Here is a 27158-nt window from a genome sequence, read left to right on the forward strand (position 1 = left end):
GCGGTTGGGAGGTTGTAAATCCTAGCTGCGGGGATCTGCACCGCCGATCATCATCGACTCTACTTCCCGCTGCGCTACGAGTCGGTAACGAAAAAGATCAAACCATGTATGCAGTCTCCATAGTGGTCCTGGGCTGGTGCGTAGGTCGGAAAATTTTTGTTTTCTGCTGCGTTCCCCTACAGCCTCTGTATAGGAGGGCATCGAAGAATACCCTCCTATTTCGGACACGGCCCGGAGTTTTTTGCCCCGAATGCCTCTCCCTCCACCTCCTCCTCCTCTAGGGGCTCTCCCCCCACCGCCTCCTCCTCTAGGGTCTCCTACCCCGACCCTCCACCTCCCTGTGAGGTGTCATCCTCGCGTAGTCGGGAGGGAACCTTGTGGGCTCGTCCACTCCGAGTAAGTCCTTTGAATTTACTGAGGAAACTGGCGCCACTGGACTTGCCCATGATTAGCAAACCTGCATTGAGAAGAGAATAAACAATTAGTAAGGATATCAAATAAACAAGCATACAGGAAAAACATTAATAGCAGAAGAGCACATTAAGCATACTATTGTAATGATCATTAAAAGAACTTACATTTTCTAGAACCCATATGAATCATCACTATTGTAATCTATTTGTCGACCGGTCTCATCATCACTATCACGCATATCTTCTTCGTTGTCTGACGGAGGTGGAGGCTCTTCCTCATCGTCAGCGTCTTCATTTAACTTTTCAAGCATAATTATGTCTCTTTGATTCACAACTGCCTCACCATCAATCCGTGCGTCCTCGTCGTTTGGGTCCAGGTCAACATAACCCAAGTCATCATCCTCAATGTTTCGGACCACGTCATCATGTTCCTCTTGATAGAACACTCCCTCGTATGTCATGGGGTTTATGTTGTAGTAATCATCATCGTTCGGGTCCGGTAGCTTACCATGTGGCGACACCTTGAACACAACTTCCCAACCCTTTAGGTACTCTTTCTGGCATGGGTAAGGCAGATAATATACTTGTGTGGCCTGGGTAGCGGCGATAAAGAGATCAGCTCCGGCATAGACGGTTGATGGTTTAACTTCAACTAAACCAACAGAAGGCGTATGTCTCAGACCCTTTTTGGGGTCGAACCATCGGCATTTGAACACAGTGAGACTTAGGTGTTCGCGGCCATGTTTGAATGTAAGCTCGTATATTTTTTCCTACCCTTCCGTAGTAATCTACTTTATTATCTCCTTCAGTGAAGACTCCGGTATTTATGGTTTTGGGATCAGGCCGACTGTTCTGGTGCTCCTCTGTATGGAAGCGATACCCATTCACATCATACTTTTGGCATGTCATGACGGCAGGGTCAAAACCCATGGAAACCCATCTCAATTCTTCATCCATTGATTCGTTCAGATCATTTCCCTACAAGTTTAATTGAAATTATAGGGTGCATGAGTTTAATTGAAATAGGTAATAGGGAAGTGTGAAAAATTACTTTCTCCATGAACCACGCAACGAAATTGTTCCTTCCATCAGCACCCTTTCGGAGAAGAGCAAGTGCCTCCGCTTCAGTAGGAGGCAGCATTCCCGTCCACTCTTCTTCAACGAATCGACTACAATAAGAAAAGCGGTATAAGAACTAGGCAAAGTGAACATAACGAATTAACTAAAAGAATGGTGCAAAGGTATTACCTCATCCACTCATCCTCAACTTCCTTGATGTTGTGCAAGATATAGAACATGACATCCTCCCACTCATCTCGTGGCATGAGATAAGGTGTCGAGCATCCAGCCCTGCCACCTTGCCCGATGAATAGAGGCAACTTGGGTTTATACTTGGGTTCTTCTGTATTGTATCGAGACACCTTATTGTGCAACGTGGGAACATGGTCCGGATAGTAGGCTGTCCTGAGGTCTGCCACCTCCTCGAGGATAACTGCCTCAGCTATGGAAGCTTCAATCTTAGCTTTGTTTCCACATTTCTGTCTCAGATGCTTGTTCTGTCTCTCAGGGCCGTACTGCCAACGATTCTGCACAGGGCCCCCAACAATACCTCGTTCGCGAGGTGCAAAATGAGATGTGTCATCGGAGTAAAGAAGCCTGGCGGGAAGATCTTCTCTAGCTTGCATATCAACTCCGGCGCCTTCTTATGCATTTCCTTTATCTTCTCAGGACATACTTCTTTAGCACAAAGCGTGCGGAAGAAATGGCTTAACTCCGCAAGCACACGCCAGACACGCTCGGGAACATAGCCCCGAACCATCACCGGCATAATCCGCTCAATCCATACATGATAGTCATGACTCTTGAGCCCGGTCACTTGCCCGTTGAAAGATTGACCCCCTTACTTATATTCGACGCATAACCATCAGTGAACTTCACGACGTGTTTCAGCCACTTGAATGCCTCCATCTTATGATCCTTTTTAAGTACGAAGTCAGCATCTGGCTTGAACCAAGTTTTTCGACTGCCTGTGGGAGGCTGCATGTGTAGACGTGGTCTATCACAAATATTCTGTTGATCCACTCTAGCATTAACATTATCCTTTGTCTTATCAGGAATGTTGAGGATCGTGCGAAAAAGGGACTCTGCGACATTCTTTTCGGTGTGCATCACGTCGATGTTGTATGGAAGTTTGAGGTCCTTAAAATAGGGAAGCTGCGTGAAGGGGGTAATGTGAGTCCAGTTGTGCGTCTCACCATATCCTTCAAAACATTTTTTCCCTTTACCTTTTCCTTTGCCCTCGCCCTCGTCTTCGCCTGTGGCTTTGCCTTTGTCTTGCTTTGCCTTTGCCTTTGCCTTTCCCTTCACCGGCAGGCTTAAGAGCTTTCAGCTGAGCAAGCACATCCGCACCAGAAAACGTTGGAATCTCGTTTACTTCATGGACAACTTTGCCTTTTGTGAAGTTCTTCTTGTCTTCCCTATCAGGATGGTCTGGAGGGAGGAACTGTCGATGCAGGTCAAAGGCAACATACTTGCCACCCTTCTTCAGCCAAATGAAAATCAAGGCCTGCATGCACACTGGGCAAGGCATCTTTCCACTTGTACACCATCCGCAGAACAGGGCATAGCCGGGAAAGTCATGCATGCAATACTGTAGCCAAACTTTCATCAAGAAATTTTTCTGCAGATGCCGGTCGTATGTCAACCTCGGGAAGTACCAAGAATGGTGCAAATCATCCACCAACGGCTGCATAAACACACTCAAATTCTTCCTCGGATATTCAGGCCCCGGAATTATAAGCGACAGGAACATGGTCTTGTGTTGCATTATGGCGCCGGGAGGGAGACTGAGCGGAATAACAAATACGGGCCAGCAGCTGTATGGATTAGACGACATACCATATGGATTGAACCCATCACCTGTTATAGCAATTCTGACATTCCCAGCCTCGGCTGCTTCCTCTGGGTACTCTATATCGAATGACTTCCATGCTTCACCTTCTGATGGATGTACAATTTTTTTTGGATTGTACCTTTTCCCTTCCTTGTGCCACTTCATCATTTTGGCAGACTCCTCGGTGATGAAAAGGCGCTGCAGTCTTTTTATAAAATCAAGATACCGAAGAACCTTCACAGGGATTTTTAGCTGCTGCTTCTGACCATGCTTATCGACCACCTCAATATACCGAGAGGAACCGCACTTCCTACAGTAGTTGTCATCCACATACTCATGCCTAAACAAAAGGCAATTCTTTGGACAAACATGTATTTTCTCATAGTCCATGGAGAGCGCCTTCATGATTTTCTTCGTAGCGTACATGCTTTTTGGCAGTTCATGGCCCTCAGGCAGGCTGTTAGCCCATACTCCCAGAAATGCTTCAAAGCAACCTCGGCTACAGCCGTACTCAGCCTTGACTGCCATCAGTTGCGAGATGGCATCCAGCACAGACAGCTTGGCACCCTCATAGAGAGGTTTCTTTGACGAGGCCAAGATTTCCAGGAAGGCCTTTGCGGTTTCCTCCGGCTCCTTCGGTTCATTCGCTGAATGTGACGGAGGTGTCGGCTGTGCAGCAAAGACATCATCTAGCATGTCTCTAACCCCATCGTCCTCATAACAAGCGACGTGTTGTCGTATCACCTCCTCTCTACCATGGTCCCGCTGGGCAAAGTTTATCGGCATATTAAAGTTGGGCATAAATCCATGCGTGCGAAGGTGCTTAGTCATCTCACTCTTATCTCTGCGGATACGTCTCTTACATTTGGCACACGGGCATTCTGGCACCATCCTCATTGGACTACGGAATATCTCTTTCAAAAACACATCAGTTTTCTCGACCCACTCTGTTGTTACTTGATTCCGACGGAAAAACCCACTATACATCCACTGATTATCTGCCATCTCTGCTTTATTGGAAGCCACACAACAAAATTAAGGATTCATTTAAATTACTCACATCAATATTTTATTTTTTACAAGGTTGACGAGAAACGACATTTAATCCACCTACATCTCTAATAGGTAAAGATGGGTCCTAATCCCACCCGAGAATGTGTAGATTGAGTACGTTGTCCATGCTCTACCCCATTCCGAGACAAAATTTCGGCAGCACCTCCCCGCTGTTCTCCAAATACGCGTCTCGGCAAAATGCCGAGAGAATGTGCATCCGGAGAACAACAGGGAGGCGCCGCCGAAATCCTGTCTCGGAACGGGGTAGAGCATGAACAACGTACCCAATCTACAAATCCTCGGGCTGTCCGTGGAAAGCGCTGGACAATCCGAAAGAGCTGCGGTGATAAATATGCAATTGAATGCATATTTATCGATGCAACCCTTTCGGACGGGAGACCTAGGTTACGCGACTTGATGTGAAAATTTAATCTAGTGACATGGAAAAAAAGTGGACGAGGTCATGGAATTGTTGCTCACCCTCCGATGTAGTCGATCAAAGGAGAGGGACGATCGTGGACCAACACCTCCAACGTCGACAATCACTCCACGAAGATGGAACACTACAAATCTTGTTAATTACACCAAGTGGAAAAAATTTAGGTCATCACCTCACATTAAGCATTGATACTTTTAACTATGAAAAAATCATGTTTCGTCAAGTGTCAAATTTTGTCCTTCAATTTTTTTAGCAAGATCATCATGATTAAATAACCACTCATCATATCATAATTTTGCAGCACATCTCACATAGCTACTTAACATTAAGCATTGACACTTAAAACTATGAAAAAAATCATATTTTGTCAAGTGTCAAATTTTGTCCGGTTCAATCACATCCAACATCTAACATCTCATCCATCTAACATAACCACTCACATCCAACATCTCACATAACCACTCATCACATCCAACATCTAACATCCAACATCCATCTAACATCCAAATGAAAAGATCTCAAATGACAAGATCATCATCTAACCTAACAATCTAACATCCAACATCCATCCATGCATTCATTCATCCATCCAACAGTACCAAAAAAATGAAAAAAATGAAAAAAAAAGTAGCTCACCGAGAGGGGCGTGGCAGGGGGCGCGGCGGTGGAGGGGATGGTGAGGCAGGGGCGGTCGGGGACGGGAGGGACGGGGCCGGACGGAGCCGCGACCGGCTGCAGCAGCCGCGGCCGGCTGCAGGAGCAGCGGCGGGGTCGGGGGAGGCCGGGGAAGCACGCGGTCGGGGAGGCCGGGGCAGCGGCGGGGTCGGGAGAAGGCCGGGGCGACGGCGGGTGGAGACGGCGGCGACGACGGGTGTGGAGGCGGGGGCGGCGACGCGGCTGGAGTGGGAGGTGCGGCGGCGGCAGGGGAGGGGTGTGCAGGGGAGTGGGAGGTGCGGCGGCGGCAGGGGGCGTGCTGGAGTGGGAGGTGCGGCGGCAGGGGAGGGGCGTGCGGCGGCGACGCTCAGCTGGTCGGGGTCGGGGGAGATAGAATGAGTGGCCAGGGGTCGACGCGAGGGGATAAGGGGTACCTATGCCGACGGCTAAGCCGTCGGCATCGCTGAGGTCGCCACGTGGCACCTATGCCGACGGCTTAGCCGTAGGCATATATATATATATATATTTAATTTTTTTTGAATGATGCATGGTATATAATTATATTAAAAATGATACATGGTATACATATTTTTACATGCATGAACATTATTTACAATGTACCATACATTTTCTTTAATGGTTTGAAACATTATTTTTTATTACATGATCCTTTTTTATATTGTACAACAATTTTCTAAAATATCACGTATATTTTTGTCTGAACGAATTTTTTCTATGGTCAGCAACATTTCTTTATGATATAAATATTTGCTAAATTGTACTAACAAAAAATGTACATTGTGTTAAAATATTTCGAAATAAATTGAGGGGGGCAACATTTGTTTATGATATAAATATTTTCTATGGTCTCGCGAAAGGTGATACATAGGAGAGCAACTGACTGAGGGGTACCGTTACCGAGTGCCTGATCCGGTAACTATGCGAGTGCCTCATCCGTCTACTACCGTTTCCCCCCTCCAGGTGCCGGCGGCGGCGCCGTCCGTGAGGGGGGCACACCCCGGAGACGCGTGCCACCTCTTCGGACACGCCCCGCATGTATGAGGGCCGGGTACGACGCTCCGGTGGCATTGCTACCCCCAGGGCCCCCGTCCCGACTAACCCAGGAGCGGTTGACCATGAGATCTAGCCCATTGACTTCCCACGGACGGGCTTTGACCAGTGGACCTCTCCACCCGGTTGTGTCAGGTCCGCCCATAGGGACACCCGGCAGCAACATCCGGGCCAAACCCACAGCTAGATCCACTCCGTGTAGACCCGACGCGTCCGTTTCGCCCCTCCCGGTGCCGGCGGCGGCGCCGTCCGTGAGGGGGGCCACGCACCGGAGACGCGTGTCGCCTCCTCGGACATGCCACAACACCACCCCGCATGTATGAGGGCCGAGTACGACGCTACGATGGCATTGCTACCCCCCAAGGCCCCCGTCCCGACTAACCCAGGAGCGGTTGACCATGAGATCTAGCCCTTTGACTTCCCACAGACGGGCTTTGACCAGTGGACCTCTCCACCCGGTTGTGTCAGGTCCGCCCATAGGGACACCCGGGAGCAACATCCGGGCCAAACCCACAGCTAAATCCACTCCGTGTAGACCCGACGCGTCCGTTTCCCCCTCCAGGTGCCGGCGGCGACGCCGTCCGTGAGGGGGGCCACGCACCGGAGACGCGTGCCGCCTCTTCGGACATGCCACAACACCACCCCGCATCTATGAGGGCCCGGTACGACGCTCCGGTGGCATTGCTACCCCCCCTAGGGCCCCCTTCCCGCCTAACCCTGGCGCGGTTGACCACGAGATCTAGCCCTTTGACTTTCGACGGACGGGCTTTGACCAGTGGACCTCTCCACCCGGTTGTGTCAGTTCGGCTCATAGGGACACCCGGCAGCAACATCCGGGCCAAACCCACAGCTACATCCACTCCGTGTAGACCCGACGCGTCCGTTTCCCCCCTCCCGGTGCCGGCGGCGGCGCCGTCTGTGAGGGGGGCCACGCACCGGAGACGCGTGTCGCCTCCTCGGACATGCCACAACACCACCCCGCATGTATGAGGGCCGGGTACGACGCTACGGTGGCATTGCTACCCCCCAGGGCCCCCGTCCCGACTAACCCAGGAGCGGTTGACCACGAGATCTAGCCCTTTGACTTCCCACGGACGGACTTTGACCAGTGGACCTCTCCACTCGGTTGTGTCAGGTCCGCCCATAGGGACACCCGGGAGCAACATCCGGGCCAAACCCACAGCTAAATCCACTCCGTGTAGACCCGACGCGTCCGTTTCCCCCTCCAGGTGCCGGCGGCGGCGCCGTCCGTGAGGGGGGCCACGCACCGGAGACGCGTGCCGCCTCTTCGGACATGCCACAACACCACCCCGCATCTATGAGGGCCCGGTACGACGCTCCGGTGGCATTGCTACCCCCCTAGGGCCCCCTTCCCGCCTAACCCTGGCGCGGTTGACCACGAGATCTAGCCCTTTGACTTCTGACGGACGGGCTTTGACCAGTGGAACTCTCCACCCGGTTGTGTCAGGTCGGCCCGTAGGGACACCCGGGAGCAACATCCGGGCCAAACCCACAGCTACATCCACTCCGTGTAGACCCGACGCGTCCGTTTCCCCCCTCCAGGTGCCGGCGGCGGCGCCGTCTATGAGGGGGGCACACCGCGGACTGAGGGGGGTCACACTTTGGAGACGGGTGTCGGGCGTTTGCAACCGCCACAAAACTTCTGTCGGCATAGCTGTTTTTGATTTTAATAAAATATAAGGATCTACATTCAAAAGAACATGACCGCACATTATTAACGTGCTCGAAAAAATACAAACTATATATATATTCATAATATATGAAAAAAATACAAACTACATATATATTCATATGTATGTTTATATTTAACATGCTACATGTTAGTTGATATAATAATGCATAAAAAAGCATAAAAAAAATATAAGAAAAATAATATCTAACTATGCCGTCGGCATAGAGACGGCCAGGGTTTAGGCGGCGGGCGGCGTGCCGCGGATCGCTGGCGTGGCAGATATGCCGACGGCCGCCGTCGGCATAGGTTCTGGACGGTGCGGCCCGGATCGGTGACGTGGCAGCCGGACCTATGCCGGCGGCCCCCCGTCTCGGCCGTCGGCATAGCTCTGACGACGTTAGCCGCCCGTCACCAGCGGGGTCGCCGGGCCCACGAGTATGCCGATGGCCGTTGTAAGCCGACGGCAGCTGTCGGCGTACTTGCAGCTAGGCCGACGGCCGTTCTATGCCGACGGTTGCCGTCGGCTTAGCTCTCCGTAGCCCGACGGCCAAAGTACGCCGACGGCCAGGGCCAGGCTGTCGGCATAGCTCCGAAGAAGCCGACGGGGGCCGTCGGCATTGTTTTGGCCGTCGGGGTAGCCCCCTGTTCCGGTAGTGAGATAGTCCAAGGAAATAGGATTAAGTGATCCACTTCACTTAAGATCATCAAATCATTGCATACCAGGACCATCCTTATAGCGAGCTTGCCGTACCTGGAAGCTATCAACATTCGCACGCTACAGAACCTAAAGTTGTACTGACCCTTGTTAATTAGGCTACTCCTCGGTCCTTGTTAATTTCAAAGCAGTACCCGTGTACTTTCCCATTATCATCCATAAACTGTAAACAAAATTCACACATACATACTCTGGCATAAGAAAGATTCACTGGAACAAAATAACTGCACACTATCTCCTTGTAGAAACTTTTTAATGTATGGCAGATGGCATTCTTATCCTTTTTTTGGCAGAACAGGAACCCTTTGCAAAGCTAACACTTGGAGTGGTATATTCTTCAGCCAAGTGTGTAAAGGCTCCTGCCGAGGGCTAAATGTTCCAAAGCGTCACCATCTGATTCTCAACTGCAAAACAGAATAGGGTTAATACAGACGGTAACCTAGCCTACAGTCGATGAACTAAATGCATACTGAACAATCCCGAGTAGGAGGAAGCAAGGAGAGGAAGTAAGAACACGCACCATGGCTTTTTTTTCTTGCAAACGGGGTCTCATACTCCGCCTCGCGGTCAGATGCCGATGACGGATAGCACGGTGCTGGACGCTCCGTCCCCGCTTGGTTGAGGTGGAATAGTTCACTGTTGTCGGCAAGAAGGAGCGCCTGCAAGTCAACATCCACGGCCAGTGCCTCACCACAGGGGAGGTGGTGGAGAACGGGAGATGCCACCTGTGGTGCTCGGTGAGGAGTTGTTCGAGCGCGTCACCAGACTGGGGAAGAAGAAGATGCAGCCGCAGAGTAGCGCGGCGGCGGCTATGGCTGCAGATCTATTCCGTTCAGCCCACATGGGGATACAGATGAGTCATGGTGGGGGCTTCAACTCAGGTGGATGAAGGCGTACCGGTAGAGGGATTCAGATTCGCCAGCAAGAGTCCGCGGCGGCGCAGAGCGGCAGAGGTAGCGGCGAGGAGACACCGAATCCTGGGCGATTCCAAGTCGTCCCACCACCGGAAGGAGATGGGTAATAAAATCCCTCGCCGGGCGTTGAAGACGGATGATTGCTCCCATGCCACCATCCGTTTCTTGTGTGTTTATGGTGGGGAGACAGTGGGAGATGCATCGACCTGAGAGGTCGAAGGGGAAAGAGTAGATGCGGTGTTTTCAGGAGGCGAGGTGAAGATGGAGAAGGAGCCAGCAGGAGGGTCGTGCGGCACTTGAAATCCCCGTGATGAGCGGCTGCTGTGTTAATAAGAGGAAAAGAGAGAGTTTTTTTCAATGCCATGACCGTAGGGGAGATAAGATTGATTGGTTGATTATGCAACTGATTGATGATGTGGCATAAAGCTGATGTGGACATTGTGCATGGTAAAAGAATAGGTAGAAGTGGGGAGCAACTTCTTAAGGCTGTGTTTGGTTGAACTTCCACTTCCAACTTTTAGGCCCAAGATCTATAATCTAAAGGGTGTTCCGAGGAAAGCAGATACGTATCAAGTTGCAACTTCTAGTGCAAATCCCGCAGCCCACAAACCCCAACTTGTCCAGCTTCTCAGCAGACCGTTTTGCTAACTTACCTAAGAGTTGAGGGTTATTTACCCACCTTTGCCACTCCCTAGTGAAAACGATTCGCTGCCGATAAGAAAAATCTCCTTGTACCATCGACAGCAAAAACTCCTTGAGGGAAAAATCCCCTCGTCCCGAGCGACGGGCTAGGGTTTCTAGCCGCCGCCGCCAGCGCTACCGGTCCTCCACCGCCGTCGCCGTCACCGCCGCCAGCGCTGCAGGCTCTCCACCGCCGCCCGGAGCTACGCCCCCTGCGTGTCCATCCGCCTCTGAGCAGTACACCGCCCGCCCAGCGGCCCTTCCTCGCCGGCCGTCCGGCGCCGTCGACCGGAGCTGCGCAGCCCTCCACAGCGAGGTAGCATCCGTCCTTACTCCCTCCTTCCTCCTCTTCCTTCCTCCTCTTCCATCCCTCCATCCTCCCCTTCCAACGAACTGCTACAGTAGGTTCATTCATGTTACTTCTCTTCCTAAATAGTATAGATTATGGATGCACTCTTGACAGATTAGTACATATTATGGAGTCCATGTTAATTTGCATAAACTGAGTACAGATTGCTTGCTAGTAGGTGGTGTATTTGGGATAAATTGTGTACAGATTGACTGATTAGTACAGATTGCTTGCTAGTACAGGTTGCTTGTGCTTCTGTTGTGAATGGAGCCTATGTAGTACCTTTCTGATATGAATTTAGTTGACATTGATTGCTTGCTATGTTCTGCTGTGAATAAATTGGAAGATGTTTACATATTGTACAACTGTTATACATGGGGCAGGGTATTAAAATTATTTCGTACGCTCGCTTTGGACAGTTCACACAAAGTTTAAGGAAGTCTTGTTATGTTTGCGCAAGTTAGCGAAAGATATCATCAAACCCAGAGATCCTACATTTAGCTATGAGCATGAAAAGATTAGAGAAGAACGTTTCTGGCCTCATTTCAAAGGCGCTATTGGTGCCATAGATGGATCTCATGTGCCAGTGACAGTGCCTGCAGATGACGTGGTTAACCATACATGTCGACATGGTTTTACATCTCAGAATGTGCTTGCAATATGTGACTTTGACATGAGGTTTACCTTTGTGGTTGCGGGTTGGCCGGGGTCTGCACATGACTCAAGGATCCTGAATCATGCATTAGCACACTTCTCTTCATTTACTGTACCTCCCAAAGGTATAACATAACAACACATGTCGTCATTCATTATATTCTTATGTGAGATGCTCACTTGGTGATTTGGTGTTCATTTTCAGGGAAATACTATCTTGTGGACTCTGGGTATGCAAACCGAATAGGATATCTTGCTCCTTTTAAGGGGAGTACGTACCATCTACCAGAATTCGTCTTCGTCGTCACCGTCCACCTCAAGGGAAGTATGACTTGTTCAACTTTTCACATTCGTCCCTCCGCAATGTCGTTGAGCGTGCTTTTGGGGTGCTCAAGCAGAAATGGCGCATATTGAAAGGGGTCCCAAGTTTCTCACCTCGTATGCAAAAGCATATCATCATTGCTTGCATGGCATTGCACAACTTCATTCGTGATAGCAAGTTGAGTGATAAATTTTTTGATAAATGTGATGCCGATGATGAGTATGTACCTCCAGTGCTACGACGGGAAGTAGCACCAACACAAGCGGATCCCGTTGAAGAGGAGGAGAACGAAGATACCATGGATACTATTCGTAGTAGGATAGCCGATGCTTGTCTTGCGATAGCAACATAGGTTAGCTATCTTGATGGAGGTCATCATCATGCGAACCATATGTATATTCTATGGTGCATGCCTTTTGTAATATAATTATGGGGTCAATATCTATATATATATAATATAGTATGCAACTTGAAAGTATAATCGTTGAATTCGTATGTGTTAGCTGTGAATCATCTAAATTGTCATTATTTTCCTTTGCAAAACGGTCGTTCTATTGCCTACCAATGTATATATCACTATTTTACGGTTAAGTTGCACATAAAAATATTGAATTATTGTCCAGGGTCATTATAGACAATTCACAGTCAAATCTGCAGTTTCACAGCTGTTTCAGCCAAACGACTTCCAGCTTTTCCACAGCTCAGAGCTCACAGCAGCTTTTACAAAATCTGCAGCTCAACCAAACACAGCTAAGAGTGATAGATTACGAATTACATAGTCTGGTTTGTTCATATGAGTGTTAACTCCTAAGGTTTTTAAAAAGGTATAACATAACAACACATGTCGTCATTCATTATATTCTTATGTGAGATGCTCACTTGGTGATTTGGTGTTCATTTTCAGGGAAATACTATCTTGTGGACTCTGGGTATGCAAACCGAATAGGATATCTTGCTCCTTTTAAGGGGAGTACGTACCATCTACCAGAATTCCGTCTTCGTCGTCACCGTCCACCTCAAGGGAAGTATGAGTTGTTCAACTTTTCACATTCGTCCCTCCGCAATGTCGTTGAGCGTGCTTTTGGGGTGCTCAAGCAGAAATGGCGCATATTGAAAGGGGTCCCAAGTTTCTCACCTCGTATGCAAAAGCATATCATCATTGCTTGCATGGCATTGCACAACTTCATTCGTGATAGCAAGTTGAGTGATAAATTTTTTGATAAATGTGATGCCGATGATGAGTATGTACCTCCAGTGCTACGACGGGAAGTAGCATCAACACAAGCGGATCCCGTTGAAGAGGAGGAGAACGAAGATACCATGGATACTATTCGTAGTAGGATAGCCGATGCTTGTCTTGCGATAGCAACATAGGTTAGCTATCTTGATGGTGGTCATCATCATGCGAACCATATGTATATTCTATGGTGCATGCCTTTTGTAATATAATTATGGGGTCAATATCTATTTATATATAATATAGTATGCAACTTGAAAGTATAATTGTTGAATTCGTATGTGTTAGCTGTGAATCATCTAAATTGTCATTATTTTCCTTTGCAAAACGGTCGTTCTATTGCCTACCAATGTATATATCACTATTTTACGGTCAAGTTGCACATAAAAATATTGAATTATTGTCCAGGGTCATTATAGACAATTCACAGTCAAATCTGCAGTTTCACAACTGTTTCAGCCAAACGACTTCCAGCTTTTCCACAGTTGAAAGTTCACAGCAGCTCTTTCACAGCTCAGAGCTCACAGCAGCTTTTACAGAATCTGCAGCTCAACCAAACACAGCCTAAGAATGATAGATTACGAATTACACAGTCTGGTTTGTTCATATGAGTGTTAACTCCTAAGGTTTTAAAAAAAGTGGATCTACTCAGCTGGAACTGTGGGGAGCGGGAAATTCCCATACAGTTCGCGCCCTTAGTGCCTTGGTCCAGGCACACTCCCCTTTTTGGTTTTCTTGTGCGAGACAAGACACCCAAAGGACAAGATGAAAAGGCACCGCAGCAGGCTGGGGCTTAGTGGTTTTGAAAAAGTAAACAATGAAAGAAACATTGGAGGGCTTAGTGGTTTTGATGTAAATAGTGAGGGAAACAATGGAGGGCTGGCCTTCTACTGGCCTGAAACATTATAGGTCGATGTTAAATTGGCAAACTCGAGATGTATTGGTGCACATGTTCTGTGCCGCAGATGAACTATGGTGACGTCTCACCTGCGTTTATGGGGAACCATGAATGGAAAACCAACACGGTACGTGGACTTTACTCCAACAAGTATGACCGAGAAGTATAGAAACAAAATTTACATGTTGTAAAATGCTGATAAAACTGGAACGAGAAGGGTCACCCTCCGAAACTTAGGATTTCAAGCCACCAAGAGCAGCTTTGTAGTCTAGCTGCACCTCTTCAAACTCTCCTGATGCCTCATATTTCCCTGTGTTCTCACATCCTCTCTTACATCACTATATGTGATTGCCACCTATTTGATGAAATAAGCTAGTACTACCAACACGTGAAGATAGAGCTAGATGGTCGACTTAGCTATTCTGTTGAAGATGAAGGTATACATACGAGAGTGAACCTTAGCTATTTTGTTGAGGATGAAGTTGTACATCTAAGAAGAGAACTTGAAGCTTGGCACAATAGAGACTACAGCGTGTTGATGCATGTCAACGAGCATAATTCCAATCACCAAGCCAAGCACAATGTTTTTGCAGTGAAATACCCTGCAGTTTGCCTTGTATTTATACATGCGCGATACTCCAAGATTATAATTGATTACACAATCACACCATATCTCTACCCCCCCAAAAAAAAGAATCACACCATATCAGTCTCTACATATCAGATCATGATCGATACAAAATGACAACGATATTTCTTTGGCTTAAATACACCGATTTGGTTAGACCATGGTTGCCAAGCGTTAGGCAAAGGAATCAAGCTGTAACACAGTAGGCTTGGGTCTCTGTCTAAGCTTCGTCTCGCGGTCAGCTCCGGCATGACGACCTCTACAAGGATACGCTGCACATCAGAAGGAGGCAGCGTGTCCTTCCACTGCACGACAAAGTGGCGCATCCCATCAAAGTCCGTGGCCTTCCACTCGAATGCCTAGACTGTCAGAACCACAGTGTTGTCGACCATCTCCGCGTATGGTGACATTACCGAACTGTCGTCCAGTGTGTACTTTAGCAGGACGATCACGTCCAGCCCGATGGTGGGGGTCCCACAGAGGCTGCCACCTTTGGAGCACCGGGGCAACTAGCGGCACCACGAGCATGCGTGTTGTCTTCGTGAGGCAGTATGTCTAGTACACTTCAGGGAACTTCTCCTTGAGCTTGTGAACTCCCAGATCAGGTCGCCCACCGTCAGCTCCACCGACGCGCTTTTCTCATGTGCCAACGTCACGGCCTTTGTGATCACCCCCACTGCGTCCTCCATATGCTCGTCGTCTTGCATCTCTGGTGTCACCTGCTCTTGCGTGGCAAGGATTTGCTGTTAGAACTCCCAACCTTGCTTCCGCGATCCATCAGCGTCACCCTTCTCCCCGTCGTCATAAACCACTTGAGAGCTTTCGTCTGCGCCCTCGTAATCTCCCCACTTGGTCGTCCAGGTATCCGGTTCTTTATCGAGTAGTTCGTCTTGTATCGTCCTTCTACCTCGACGCCTGCCATGCTGAAACCAGTGCTCCATAGCCGTTCCAACACCTTGATTGGAGAGGTGATACCATGGTCGTGCCTGCCGAGGCGAAAGCCGGATCTCACCTCGTAGTTCATCCTCTTCATCATCTTCACCATCGTTGTCTTGTTGGACACCTGGATACGTCCGACGAACTGGATGATGGACCTCCAGAGCCAATGCCCGATCTCCTCCTCGGACAGGTACAGTTCATCGCCGTTGGCCTTGTAGGTCCGTCATCTGAAGACCATAATCAACCCTACCCTAGGCAACATTACAATCGGGCAACGACATCGAAGCTCCAGCCTGGTGTCCATCAACACAAGGGCGGTGAAGATGATGAAGCGGATGAACTACAAGGTGGGATCCGGCTATGGCCTCGGCAAGTACGTCTAGGGCAGCACCTCTCCCATCAAGGTGTTGGAGCTTCCATGGAACGCTAGATTGACACGGTCGGCGCTGACGTAGAAGGACAATACAACAACGGACTTCCCAATAAAGAACCGACCAAGTGGGGAAATGATGAGGGCGCAGACGAAAGCTCTCAAGTGGTTTACGACGACTGGGAGAAGGGCAACACTAATAGATCGCAGAAGCAAGGTCAGGAGTTCTGCTAGCAAATCATTGCCACAGAAGAGCAGGTGACGTCGGGGATGCAAGACAGCGAGCATATGGAGCATGCGGTGAGGGTGATCACTAAGGCCGTGATGCTGGTGCACGAGAAAAGTGCGTCGGGAGACCTGATGATGTGATTTGTGAGTTCAAAAGGCTCATGGAGAAGTTCCCCGAGGTGTACCAGGCGTACTGCCTCACGCACACAACGCGCATCCTCGTGACGCCTCTAATTGCCCTGGTGCTCCAAAGGTGGCAGCCTCTGTGGGGCCTCACCATCTGACTGGACGTGTTCGTCGTCCTAAAGAACACACTGGACGACGGGTTGGCAATGTCACCGTGCACGGAGCTGGTCAACGACACCGTGGTTCCGGTGGTCTAGGCATTGGAGTGAAAGGCCACGGACTCTAAGCGGATGCGCCACTTCCTTGCGTGGTGGAAGGACACACTGCCTCCTTCCGTTGTGTAGCGCATCCTTGTAGAGGTCGTCATGCCAGAGCTGACCGCCTAAGAGGAGTCTTGGGAGGACTGGGCAACCCTGGGACTTCGTCTTGCATGAGTACAGTAGGTAGGCGTAGGTTTCCCCCGGCGAGGCTTCGATGGTGGCGGCTTCGTCCACTGGAATAAGTGTCTCCTCATCCTAGCTCCATCTCGACGACGCCCAGTGTGGTCTGGTCTAGGGATTCATGAGGGTGGTCATCGAGCACTCCTCGTGGGCAGCAGATTCATGCGGCCTCGGTAGCGGCACCATTGATGCTTGGCAGCTGCTTGGATCTGTGAGACTTGCTCCGGTGTCCACTTCTCTTCTTTTGTGTTGGTCCGATTGGACCTTAGTCTTCACGACTTCCCCTCCACGAAGAACAAAGTCAGATCGACTCTGGGTGATCTATGCAAGTATTCAATGGCCAGGTACATCAGTGGAATCACGAGAAGGCAATTTATGAACTTTTGCACATTGACATGCATCAGACATACTGAGACCCATGAGAAGGTGAACGAAGGAATTCATTTTACGTAAGGAATGACTCAACAGCGCTTTTGGACATATAACCTAACCTTCGGTGCAACAGATTTGGCAAGAGCTTGGAACCGGATAGAGCTCGATGCCTCGATGCGTTGGCACCCTACAACAGAGACAACCATGACATCTAGTGTGTGTGGCGCATGTCAATACGCAAAAGTTCAGCAATTACTACGCGAGCTGCATTGTTTTTGTTGCAAGCTTTCCTTTTATTTATACATGGGCGATAAGTAATTGCGAAGATTATAATTGATTACAGAATCACACCATATTAATCTCTACAGATCAGACCGCATGATCGGTACAAAATAACAACCATATATGTTTGGCTTAACTACACCGATTCGGTTAGATCATGCTCACCAAGAATTGACCTGTAACACAGTAGGCCGAGCCGCCGAGGTCTGTCTAAGCTTGGCCGGTTGGTCCCCTGTCCACCTATAGGTTGTTGTGTGCGTTTGACCACCTAAGGATGGCATCATGCTGAAGTGAATTGCAGAAAACATCGACATTGAAGGCTAGGGTTGTGGGAACCACAATTCTACAATTTTGTGCCAAAAACCACTAATTCCGAGGCTAATTTTTTTGAAAAAAAACACTAGTTGGTGGCTTTGGTCATTTTGATGACGATTATGACATGTGGGTCCCGCTTTTACCGACGTGGCATAACGGTTCATAGGCGACGCTGTTAGACGGAGGATTTTACATCAATACCCTTTTTGTAAAAATTTAAAAGCAATCAAGCCCCTGCCTCCTCGTCTGTCCTCTCCGGAGGCCGACGTGCCATGGGCACAGGAGGGCCGGCTTCCCCACAGGAGCAACAGCTGCCGCGGGTGCCGAAGGGCCGGCTGCCCAAGCCTTCCTCCAGCTCTGTCGCGCGCGCTGCCAGCTCCACCCTCCCTGCTCGCCGTCTCTGTCTCCGACCACGGCGGCGCCTTTGCCCAGGCGCTGCTGCAGTTCCGGCCAGAGCAACAACAGGTCCAGGTCGCGAAGAAGTCGGCGAAGCAGCGGCAGACGGCGGGGAGCGACGGGAGGGAGACTCGGGGCATGCGGCGGAGATGGGGACTACGACGGGGACAGAGATGTGGCGGTCAGGGTCGACGGGGATGCAGGCCTTGACGAGCCACGAGATGCGGTGGGTGTGGCAGTTGTCCTCGGCCATGACAGTGGCCTTGGGAGCTCGCCGGAGTGAATCGGGTTCGCGCTGCTACATTAGCTGAGGCTTAGTACTACTACGAGGCCATGGCTGGACCGTCAATGTTCGGGCGTGGATTTGGCGGCCGTGAGCGACGCATGCTATTTTAGAGAGAGAAGAAGGAGAACCAGCCACGGTGGAGCACTGCGTCCGCCCCCGCTGCAAGCACCCACATGAGCGCGCCGGCGTTGACGACAGAGACACGCGCGGGAGGTCAGCGGCCTGTACATGCAATGGGGCTGATTGCGTTTTTCTTTTTGATTAAAGGGTCTCTATGTAAAAAGTAGAGACTATTTTGTGAATTTTAGACAAAGCCCATCTAACACCGTCTCGCGCGAATAGTTACGCCACGTCGGCAAAAGTGGGACCCACATGTCATAATCGTCATCAAAATGACCAAAGCCGCCAACTAGTGTTTTTTGAAAACAATTAGCCTCGGAATTAGTGGTTTTTGGCACAAAACTGTAGAATTGTGGTTTCCGCAACCCTAGCCTTCAATGTCGATGTTTTCTGCAATTCACTCCATCATGCTGTCTCGGCACCTACTAAGAGAGAACACTAGTACTCGGTGCACTTCTCTGCCTCTGAAATGCATCAACAAAGTATAAAGTGGAGAGAGCTAGGCTGTGAAACGCATCAGCAAAGGTACAGGGTAAGACCGAAACAATGACCTCCAGGAGAGAGACATGACCATGTGATCTTCAATAGTGTAATTCAATTCTGAAATAGCAGTAGCACCAGGTAAACTATGTAAGACAGAAACAGTGGTCTCCACAAGTATAGATATATACTACCAAGACCATATGATTTTCAGTAATGTTTACATAGCAGCAACGGCAACTTCCAAGATGCAATATCTTCACACAAGTGGGTTCTTCCACGCATATTTAGTTGAATGAGTTGTTTCTTGTAGTCAGCAGCTCCGCAGGCTATCAGAAAAGGGGTGGCGGGCCGCCAGGGCCCGGTCGTCTGAAGAGAGGGCCGCAGCAATCTTGGAGCAGGCAGCAGCAGCACAGGATATAGAAGCTGCAGAAGAAACACATGTTCAGAGTTGCAGCTCTATTCATATATAAAACAGAAAGGGTTAAGAGGGGCATCATGGCTTGGAATTGAAGCTTGTGATGGTGCTAAAAAATTTACACTTGATCCCGAAACCACGCTAATCTTCTGCCAGCGTGAATAGTCCGATATTTTAGAAGGAAAAAAATGACATGTATCTGAATGACTTGATGATCTTCATTAGTTAGCTGAGAATTCAACTTACCAGGATCCCAAGAATCCACCGAGCCCAGGCCCCCAAGAACCAGGGCCACCAGGAAACCCAGGCCCACCAGGTGGAACCGGACCCCAGCCTCCAGGGCCCCATCCTGCAGGGCCTCCCCAGCCCGGTCCTCCAGGCCCATGCGGATCCATCCTACCCTGAATTGCTCCTACTAAATTGAAAAATAGAAGTTGAACTGCTACTGAATGGTAAACTAGAGCTTCACAACTCAATCCAGAAAGAACAAACCGAGACTTGGTGCAGCAGTTTGCGGTGAAAAATTTATAGATTTAGAGTGAGAACTGGTAGTTGTGCATGTACCTTCTGTTCAATGGCTCACCCACTGGTCTATCTTACTTCCATTTCAACTACTGTTCTCTGCTTACTATTGCAGCACTACACGGACAATTTGAGCACTAGAGATTGAGTTCTAAACCACTTTGTTTCATAGCAAAAATAGTATGTAGACATCTGAATCTAGCAGACCCATCTAGCTGATTTTTCTGAAGCAACACCAAAATCCAACAACAAACAAATTGCAAATGTAAGGTGCAGGACTAGCGTATAGTTTTGTCCATTTATCTTCTGTTTGTTACAAACAGAAGCTTCTAAAAAGTTGTGAATACTTCCCTTACCTGAAGATATATAACAGAGTTGTAAATCTAAATCAGACAAACAGCTACTGGTGAACAACTTCGTTCTCAATCAGGTGCAGACCAAGTCGGCCAGGCAACTTAGAGGTGTTCAAAGCATGGGTTGCAGACAGACTAAACTTGACATGTATACGTACAGTTAAGCTTGATATACTACTCAGGATTTGACAATTTGACCAGCAAGAAAATAGCTGAATAATTGAGATAGCTAGCATAGGTTTTCGTCTGTGCAGCAAGCTGACCTTGTCGAAGATGGGCAGACGCATCTGTGCGTGCCCCACAGCGACCCGCACATGCCCTCCACATCAGCACAGCTCCAGGAGACATCAATTTTTCAGGGGCATTTACGGTTGACTGAAGCAAAAACTTTGGTATGCAAAAGAGCACAGCTGAATTTATAAAGAGCAATTGTGCTACAAACATCACATGAAGCCTTTATCCAAAATGGTTAATGAGTAAATTGAAATAACAAGAGATGATATTTGCAAACTTGAACAGAAAAATGTAATAAGATGTTCATAGATTTTCAGGTTGTGGTACCAGTATTTTCTAGAAGAATACTACTACAACCATGTCTAATTCTCGCTATAGTGGTGAGCTTAGTTTCCACAAGTCCTACCTAACCATCTCCATCATTTTTCTGAATTATTAGCTCCTGGGCAAAGGGCCAGTATATGACATTGGAACCTAACCTAAATTATCATTATTTATGCAAGAAATCAAGAAGATTTGGAATCATTTGTTAGAGTAAAACATGTCCAAATCCTGCAAGAGATAAAATTGTTCCAACCTATCATGACAGACACACGTAAAAATGGCCGCAAGGCATTCAGCTCCCTGAAATGCATTATGATGCAATATGGAAGCATTGAATTTAACCAGCTACAACAAAAGGTACAAACAGGAAACACACTAAAAAGAACGGACTGTTAGGAGGACCCCTAGATAAATAACAAGTACCGAGAAGACCACTAGATAAATAGAATAAAGCAAGTACTCATCCCAAGAAAATAGAGACGTGAAGCAGATCAATTAAAAAAATACTTCAAAAGCAGAGCAAAATGGTATGAAAACTCCCAAGATTCAATATCTTCACACAACTGCGTTCTTCCGCGGATACTTAGTCTAGAAATTGTTCCCAAGTGCATTGTTTCTTGTGGTGGATATGACCCGCAGATCCACAGGCTAGAAAGGAGGCGGCGGACCGCCAGGGCCCGGGTGTCCGAACAGAGGACCGCAGCAACCTTGGAGCAGGCAGCAGCAGCACAGGAGGTAGAAGCTGCAGAAGAAGTGTTCGTCCAGAGTTTCAGATGTACCCTTGTACAACAAAAGAGATTCAGAGTTACAAAATTAAACTACTAGTACATGCTTCATCCCTTGGGAATTGTGATTTTAGTTGGTGCTGAAAATATTACACTTGATCCCCGAAACACTAATCATGCAAGTGAATAGACTGATTTCTTAGAATAGACTGATTTTTTAGAAGAAAAACAGTTGACGTGCTAACTGACATGCTAACTGAATGAATTGATGACCTCCATTAGTTAGCTGAGAATTCAACTTACCAGGATCCGATGAACCCGCCGAACCCAGGCCCCCAGGAACCAGGGCCAGGGCCACCAGGAAACCCAGGCCTCCCAGGTGAAACCAGATCCCACCCTCCTCGGCTCCATCCTGCAGGGCCTCCCCAGCCCGGTCCTCCTCCAGGCCCGTGCAGGGTCCATCTCGCGAAGATAAACTGCTGTACCAATAAGATAAAAAAGATGATAAACTGCTGGTGAATGGTAAACTACAGCTTCCCAACTCGACCAGAAGGAACCCAGACTTGATGCTGCAGTTGGAGGTGAATAAGTACTTAGAGGTAGGGTGAGAAGTAGCGGTTGTGCATGTACCTGCTGTTCAATGGCTCACCCACTAGTCTATGTTGCAGCATCACAAGGACGTTTTGAGTTCTCGAGATTGAGTTCAGTTCTAAACCACTTTTCTTTTCCCACTACTTAATGAAATAGCAGAGCTCCTGCAGACTTCCGTAAAAATCAGGATATAGTAAATGTAAAGTACAACAGCTGCCCAGCAAGAATAAACATCCGAATCTACTGGACCCATCGAGAAACAACAAAAACAAGTAGTGTCCGGAACTTTTGTATGCAAAGCATCTGGAACTTTTAGATGAAAAGCAGAACTTAAGTTCTTAACAGCAACTGTGCTACAAATTGTGTTTCTGTAGTAACACCCAAAAATCTAACAAGGAACAAATTACAAAAGGGTTTGAAAGAGTGAAGCATCGACGACCAGGAGCATTACAAAAAATGTGTTTCTTTAGTAACACCTTCGCTAAGTCTGGCTGCAGCATACATCAGTTCCATAGATCACCAGTAAGCAAATTCAAATATCCAATACCTGTTTCTTGCTTAGAACATAATTGTAAAAGTAGCAGAGCCCATAGGGAACACGAGGCACGGTGTATATTCAAAGGTTCAATCGCAGAAGCAGAGTTCTGTTCTCTGCATGCTTACAGTTGCTTTTAACTACTGTTCTCTGCAGCAGCAAAGCCCACAGGGAACAGAATCGTTCATCTTACTTTCAACTACAGTTCTCTGCAAGCTTACTATTGCCGCATTACAAGGACATTTTGACCTGTAGAGATTGAGTTCTAAACAACTTTGTTTCATAGCAAAAATACTATGTAAACATCTGAATCTACCAGACTCATCTAGCTGACTTTTCTGCAGTTACCCTGAGGATGGTTTCCTTACCTGAAGATATATATCAAAGTTGTAAATAAGAGGTAAAGTAGGAATGGACATGTAATCAGACAAACAGCTACTGGTGAACGATGTTGTTCTCAATCACGCACAGGACAAGTCTGAGGCAACTTTCACGTTCAACTTACAGGTGTTCAAAGAGTAGGTTGCAGACAGACCAAGCTTGACATACACATATACTACTGACGATTTGGCACTCAGATTGGGAAGAAAATAACTGAATAATTGAGATATCTAGCATAGATTTCCGTCCGTGCAGCAAGGTGATCTCTTCGACGGCGGGTAGACGCCTACATGCCTGGCAGCGACCCACACATGCCTTCCACGTCAGCACAATTCCAGGAGGCATAAATTTTAGGGGGCGTTGACTCAAGCAAAAACTTTCAAGTACAGCTGAAGTTATTAAGAGCAACTGTGCTACAAGCATCACGCGAAGCCTTTACCCGAAGTGGTTAACGGCTGACTTGAAATAATAAGAGATAATAATTGTGAACCGTGCAACAGAAAAATATAATAAGATGTCCATAAATTTTTAGGTTGTCGTACCGATCTTTTCTAGAAGAATACTACTACAACCACGTCCAATAAGATCTACCTAACCATCTCCATCATTTCTCTGAATTATTAGCTCTTGGACAAAGGGCCAGAATATGAGATTGGAACATAACCTAAAATCATTCTTTAGGCAAGAAACCAAGAAGATTTTGAATCATTTGTTAGAGTGAGAGATGTCCAAATCCTACAAGAGATAAAACTGTTCCATCCTATCATGACAGGCACGTAAAATGGTCCAAGAACAGACCACCAGCTCCCACAAATGCACATAACTACAATCCATTACATAATTCTACATAAGCCAAGTTTGCTTTAAGAGAGCAGCACATCATCTGCGCTCATATCCTAGTTACAACCAGTAGCACAGAGAGTCACAGTTCATAGTGGTAGATGCATGAAGAAAACAGAATTATAACAGGACACTTCATTGAGAAGTTGACTATTATGATGCAATATGGAAGCATTCAATTTAACCAGCAGTTCTCCAAAGCATTCTAGAAGTCAGGTACCGCTTGCAAGTCAGCAAAGAGGAAAATCTGCCTCTTCCAATTGTCAGATACAACAAAGGGTACAAACAGGAAACACACAAAAAAACTGACTATTAAAAAGACCACTAGATCAAGAGGTAAAATCAATTCTTCAGCTGAAGAAATAACGATGTGAGGCATGAAAATTGCTCAACATCCAGTACGGAGAAGACAACTAGATAAATAGAATAAAGCAAGTACTCAGCCAAGAAAATAGAGACATGAGGCGGATCAGTTGGAATTTGTTATAAAGGAGAGCAAACAGCTTGATAAGTTTAGCATTAACACAAGACATAACCTTAGCCCGAAAGGGTATTTAACCAAGCATAGATCCACATAACAGTCACCTCTTATCATAACTTTTTATACATCAACATAAAAAGAAGAAATGAGCCTGCTCATACTTGATCCAGCTCATAGACGCTGCAGCTTATGAGGATACGAAAACTAGGCCCTTGAGGCGCCATCAGATGAATGGTGAAGCGTCCGCAGCAAAACCTTCTCGTGTCGTGAAGAAATCATGAGGAACAAGAGTCTGTTTGAGCCCATATTTATAGAAATTGATGTCTTGGAAGCTAGCAACCAGTTTGCCATCAGTGTCAACGTAAAACAGCCAATGACCAAACCTGACTAGCAAGAGCACATCACCATCACCCGAAGCAACGATCACATACCAATTGCCATCACCATCACGGGCTTCAAGCTTCCTCCTGATTTGTGTGAGCGGCAATTCAACCCGGTACTTTAAGACCCAAATCTCACTTTCATAGTTCTGCAGCACCCATATATCAACAATTTCCTTAGCCCTGTTAGAGCTATAGATGCCAAGCATGCCATCCACCTCAAAGATAGATGAGTAGGTGGAAGCAAGTGGAGCACGCATCTGCCGAAACGACTCAGCTATGGTGTCGAAAACTATTACCAGTTGCTGTTCAGCCTGATCCTCGAGCTGGGCGCTTTCAGTCTCATATTTCAGATAAGGCAGTGGGTACCAATGCAGACTATGATGCGCCCAGACAGGTACATTGAAGAGCGCTGAGACCACTTCTCTCTCCGGACACCCGATGTACCTCGGTGGCTGGTCGGAGCCCAACGGAAGGACATAGCAGCCAAATTCGTCCTTAGGCATGTCCATGTCGCAACATCGCAGTAGCAGCCTGTACTCGCCGGTAGGTGGATGTGGATACATCCCCACGATGTTGAAGTCCCAGGCTGGACACCTAAGGGAGGCATGCTCACGCGTGGCCGGGTTGTAGACGGAGAAGCGGCGGGTGCACCTGGAGAGGACGAGGAGGCCGTCGCAGGAGGCCTCAAGAAGGAAGGGCTCGGCAAGCCGGGCGACGGTGTGGAGCTGGGCATCGGCGGCGGCCCGCTGGTCGAAGGCGAGGATGCTATGGGATCTGTCTCTGCAGACGAAAGGGAGGGTTGGCTGGCGGGCATGGTGGGCGAGGAGGAAGCGGCGGGTGGAGGTGGCGCAGCGCCAGGCGCGGCGGACGGCGCGGGAGCGGAGGAGGGATTTGGGGTCGAGGCGGACGAGAATCTCCCACAGGACGATCTCATCTGGGAGGCCCTCGAGGAGAGGCGCCGCTGCTGCTGCCGCAGCCTCCTCCGCCATGGTCGCCGGCTGGGAGCTGTGCTGGTGGCGGCGGAGGGGGGGCTATGGAATAGGAGGAGTGGGGACGAGCGTATAGAACCCTCTCTGTCTCTGGTCTGGGCTATGGAATAGTCGCTCTCCTCTCCTCTCACACGGGCTGGGCTTAGCCCAGAAGCACAACCCACCACTGAGAATGTCCTGTAATATCAGATTCCAGTATTATTCCTAAAAAAAAATAAAAAAAATCAGATTCCAGTATTCGAAGGAAGGGAGACCAATTTCGAGGCACATAGCCTCACTAAGCATCATCTAGATCTTTCGTTAGGACACCATGTGTGGCTCCCCAGTCCTCCTGATCTGAATTGTATACCCATGAATATTATTATTGAGTAATAAAGAGTATGCTCCACTGTTTAGCTTGATGCTATATTCTGTGCAATGTGGTTCTTAATTTCTGCAGTAGAGAATGTTAGCCCAAACCTTTTTTCTCACTTTTCTATATTTATATCCCTGCAACTGATCGAATATATGAGGTGCCTCATTGTTCTCCATGAGCTTTGTAATTGGGCAACCCCCTGTTCTTTTTTTTCCGGATGGAAGATAGGCTTGATAAATCTGATAGGGAGAGTGGTTCTTGTCCGGGTAGTGCTATCGGCGATGCCAACCTTTCAGACGATTGCAATACCGCCAGTGAAGTGGCTGGACCGAAAGATTGACAAGATCCATCGACCTTTCCTTTGGGCTGGCAAAAGCTCTGTCTCAGGCGACAAATGCCTTGTAAATTGGAAATCCATTTGCAGGCCGACCAAATATGGAGGGCTGGGTATCTCAAACCTCGAGTACCATGGCGCGGCGCTGCGTATTCGCTGGCTCTAGCAGCAGGCCAAGTTTCCGGACAAGCCATGGACGGGGCTGCCTTTCCCTTCTGATAAACTCCCGTACAACATCTTCATTGCGAGCACGGTAATCATTGTTGGATCGGGAGCCACCATCTCCTTCTGGCACAGTCATTGGTGGCAGGGTACACCACTGAGAGACCTCTTTCCACAGTTGTACTCGAATAGGAGAGGAAACAACCTATCGCTAATGAGGGCACTTGTTGATCGCAAATGGATCACATGCATCAAGGATAATCCGACCGCTCAGGTGCTGGCTGACTATGTACGCATCTGGAATATTACGGCACAAGTAAACCTCTCCCCAACGCAACCGACGACATCCGGTGGAAGTGGACAGCTGACGGGCAGTACTCGGCCCGGACGGCCTACCAGATGATGTTTTTTTTTGAGAAACACCAGATGATGTTTCAAGGGAGAATCAGAACCAACCACAACATGCTCATCTGGTCTTCTCGCACGCCTCCCAAGTGCCAAATGCATGCATGGCTTGCAGTCCAAGGGCGCTGCAATACAGTAGATCAGCTCGCGAAGAAGAA

At 48.2% G+C, this 27158-nt stretch overlaps 2 protein-coding genes and 2 pseudogenes across 2 annotated transcripts; 1 reads left to right on the top strand and 3 right to left on the bottom strand.

Moving 5' to 3' along the window:
* Positions 1-13595: 13595 nt before the first annotated feature.
* Positions 13596-15707, bottom strand: LOC123076537 (septin and tuftelin-interacting protein 1 homolog 2-like; annotated as a pseudogene).
* Positions 15708-15719: 12 nt separating this feature from the next.
* Positions 15720-16711, top strand: LOC123076538 (septin and tuftelin-interacting protein 1 homolog 2-like; annotated as a pseudogene).
* A 2362-nt stretch (positions 16712-19073) lies between these two features.
* Positions 19074-21315, bottom strand: LOC123080556 (uncharacterized). Its single transcript, XM_044503490.1, has 3 exons — positions 20525-21315; positions 19633-19798; positions 19074-19394 (listed from the first exon to the last, which is right to left on the bottom strand). Exons 1-3 carry the CDS (start codon positions 20546-20548, stop codon positions 19282-19284), a joined length of 303 nt encoding a protein of 100 aa, XP_044359425.1. The 5' UTR covers positions 20549-21315; the 3' UTR covers positions 19074-19281.
* Positions 21316-24423: 3108 nt separating this feature from the next.
* Positions 24424-25860, bottom strand: LOC123080555 (uncharacterized). Its single transcript, XM_044503489.1, has one exon. The coding sequence runs from the start codon at positions 25742-25744 to the stop codon at positions 24596-24598; it is 1149 nt and encodes a 382-aa protein (XP_044359424.1). The 5' UTR covers positions 25745-25860; the 3' UTR covers positions 24424-24595.
* Between the last annotated feature and the right edge of the window lie 1298 nt (positions 25861-27158).

Source organism: Triticum aestivum, chromosome 3D (genome assembly GCF_018294505.1).
Source record: "Triticum aestivum cultivar Chinese Spring chromosome 3D, IWGSC CS RefSeq v2.1, whole genome shotgun sequence".
In the NCBI taxonomy this organism is placed as follows: Eukaryota; Viridiplantae; Streptophyta; class Magnoliopsida; order Poales; family Poaceae; genus Triticum; species Triticum aestivum.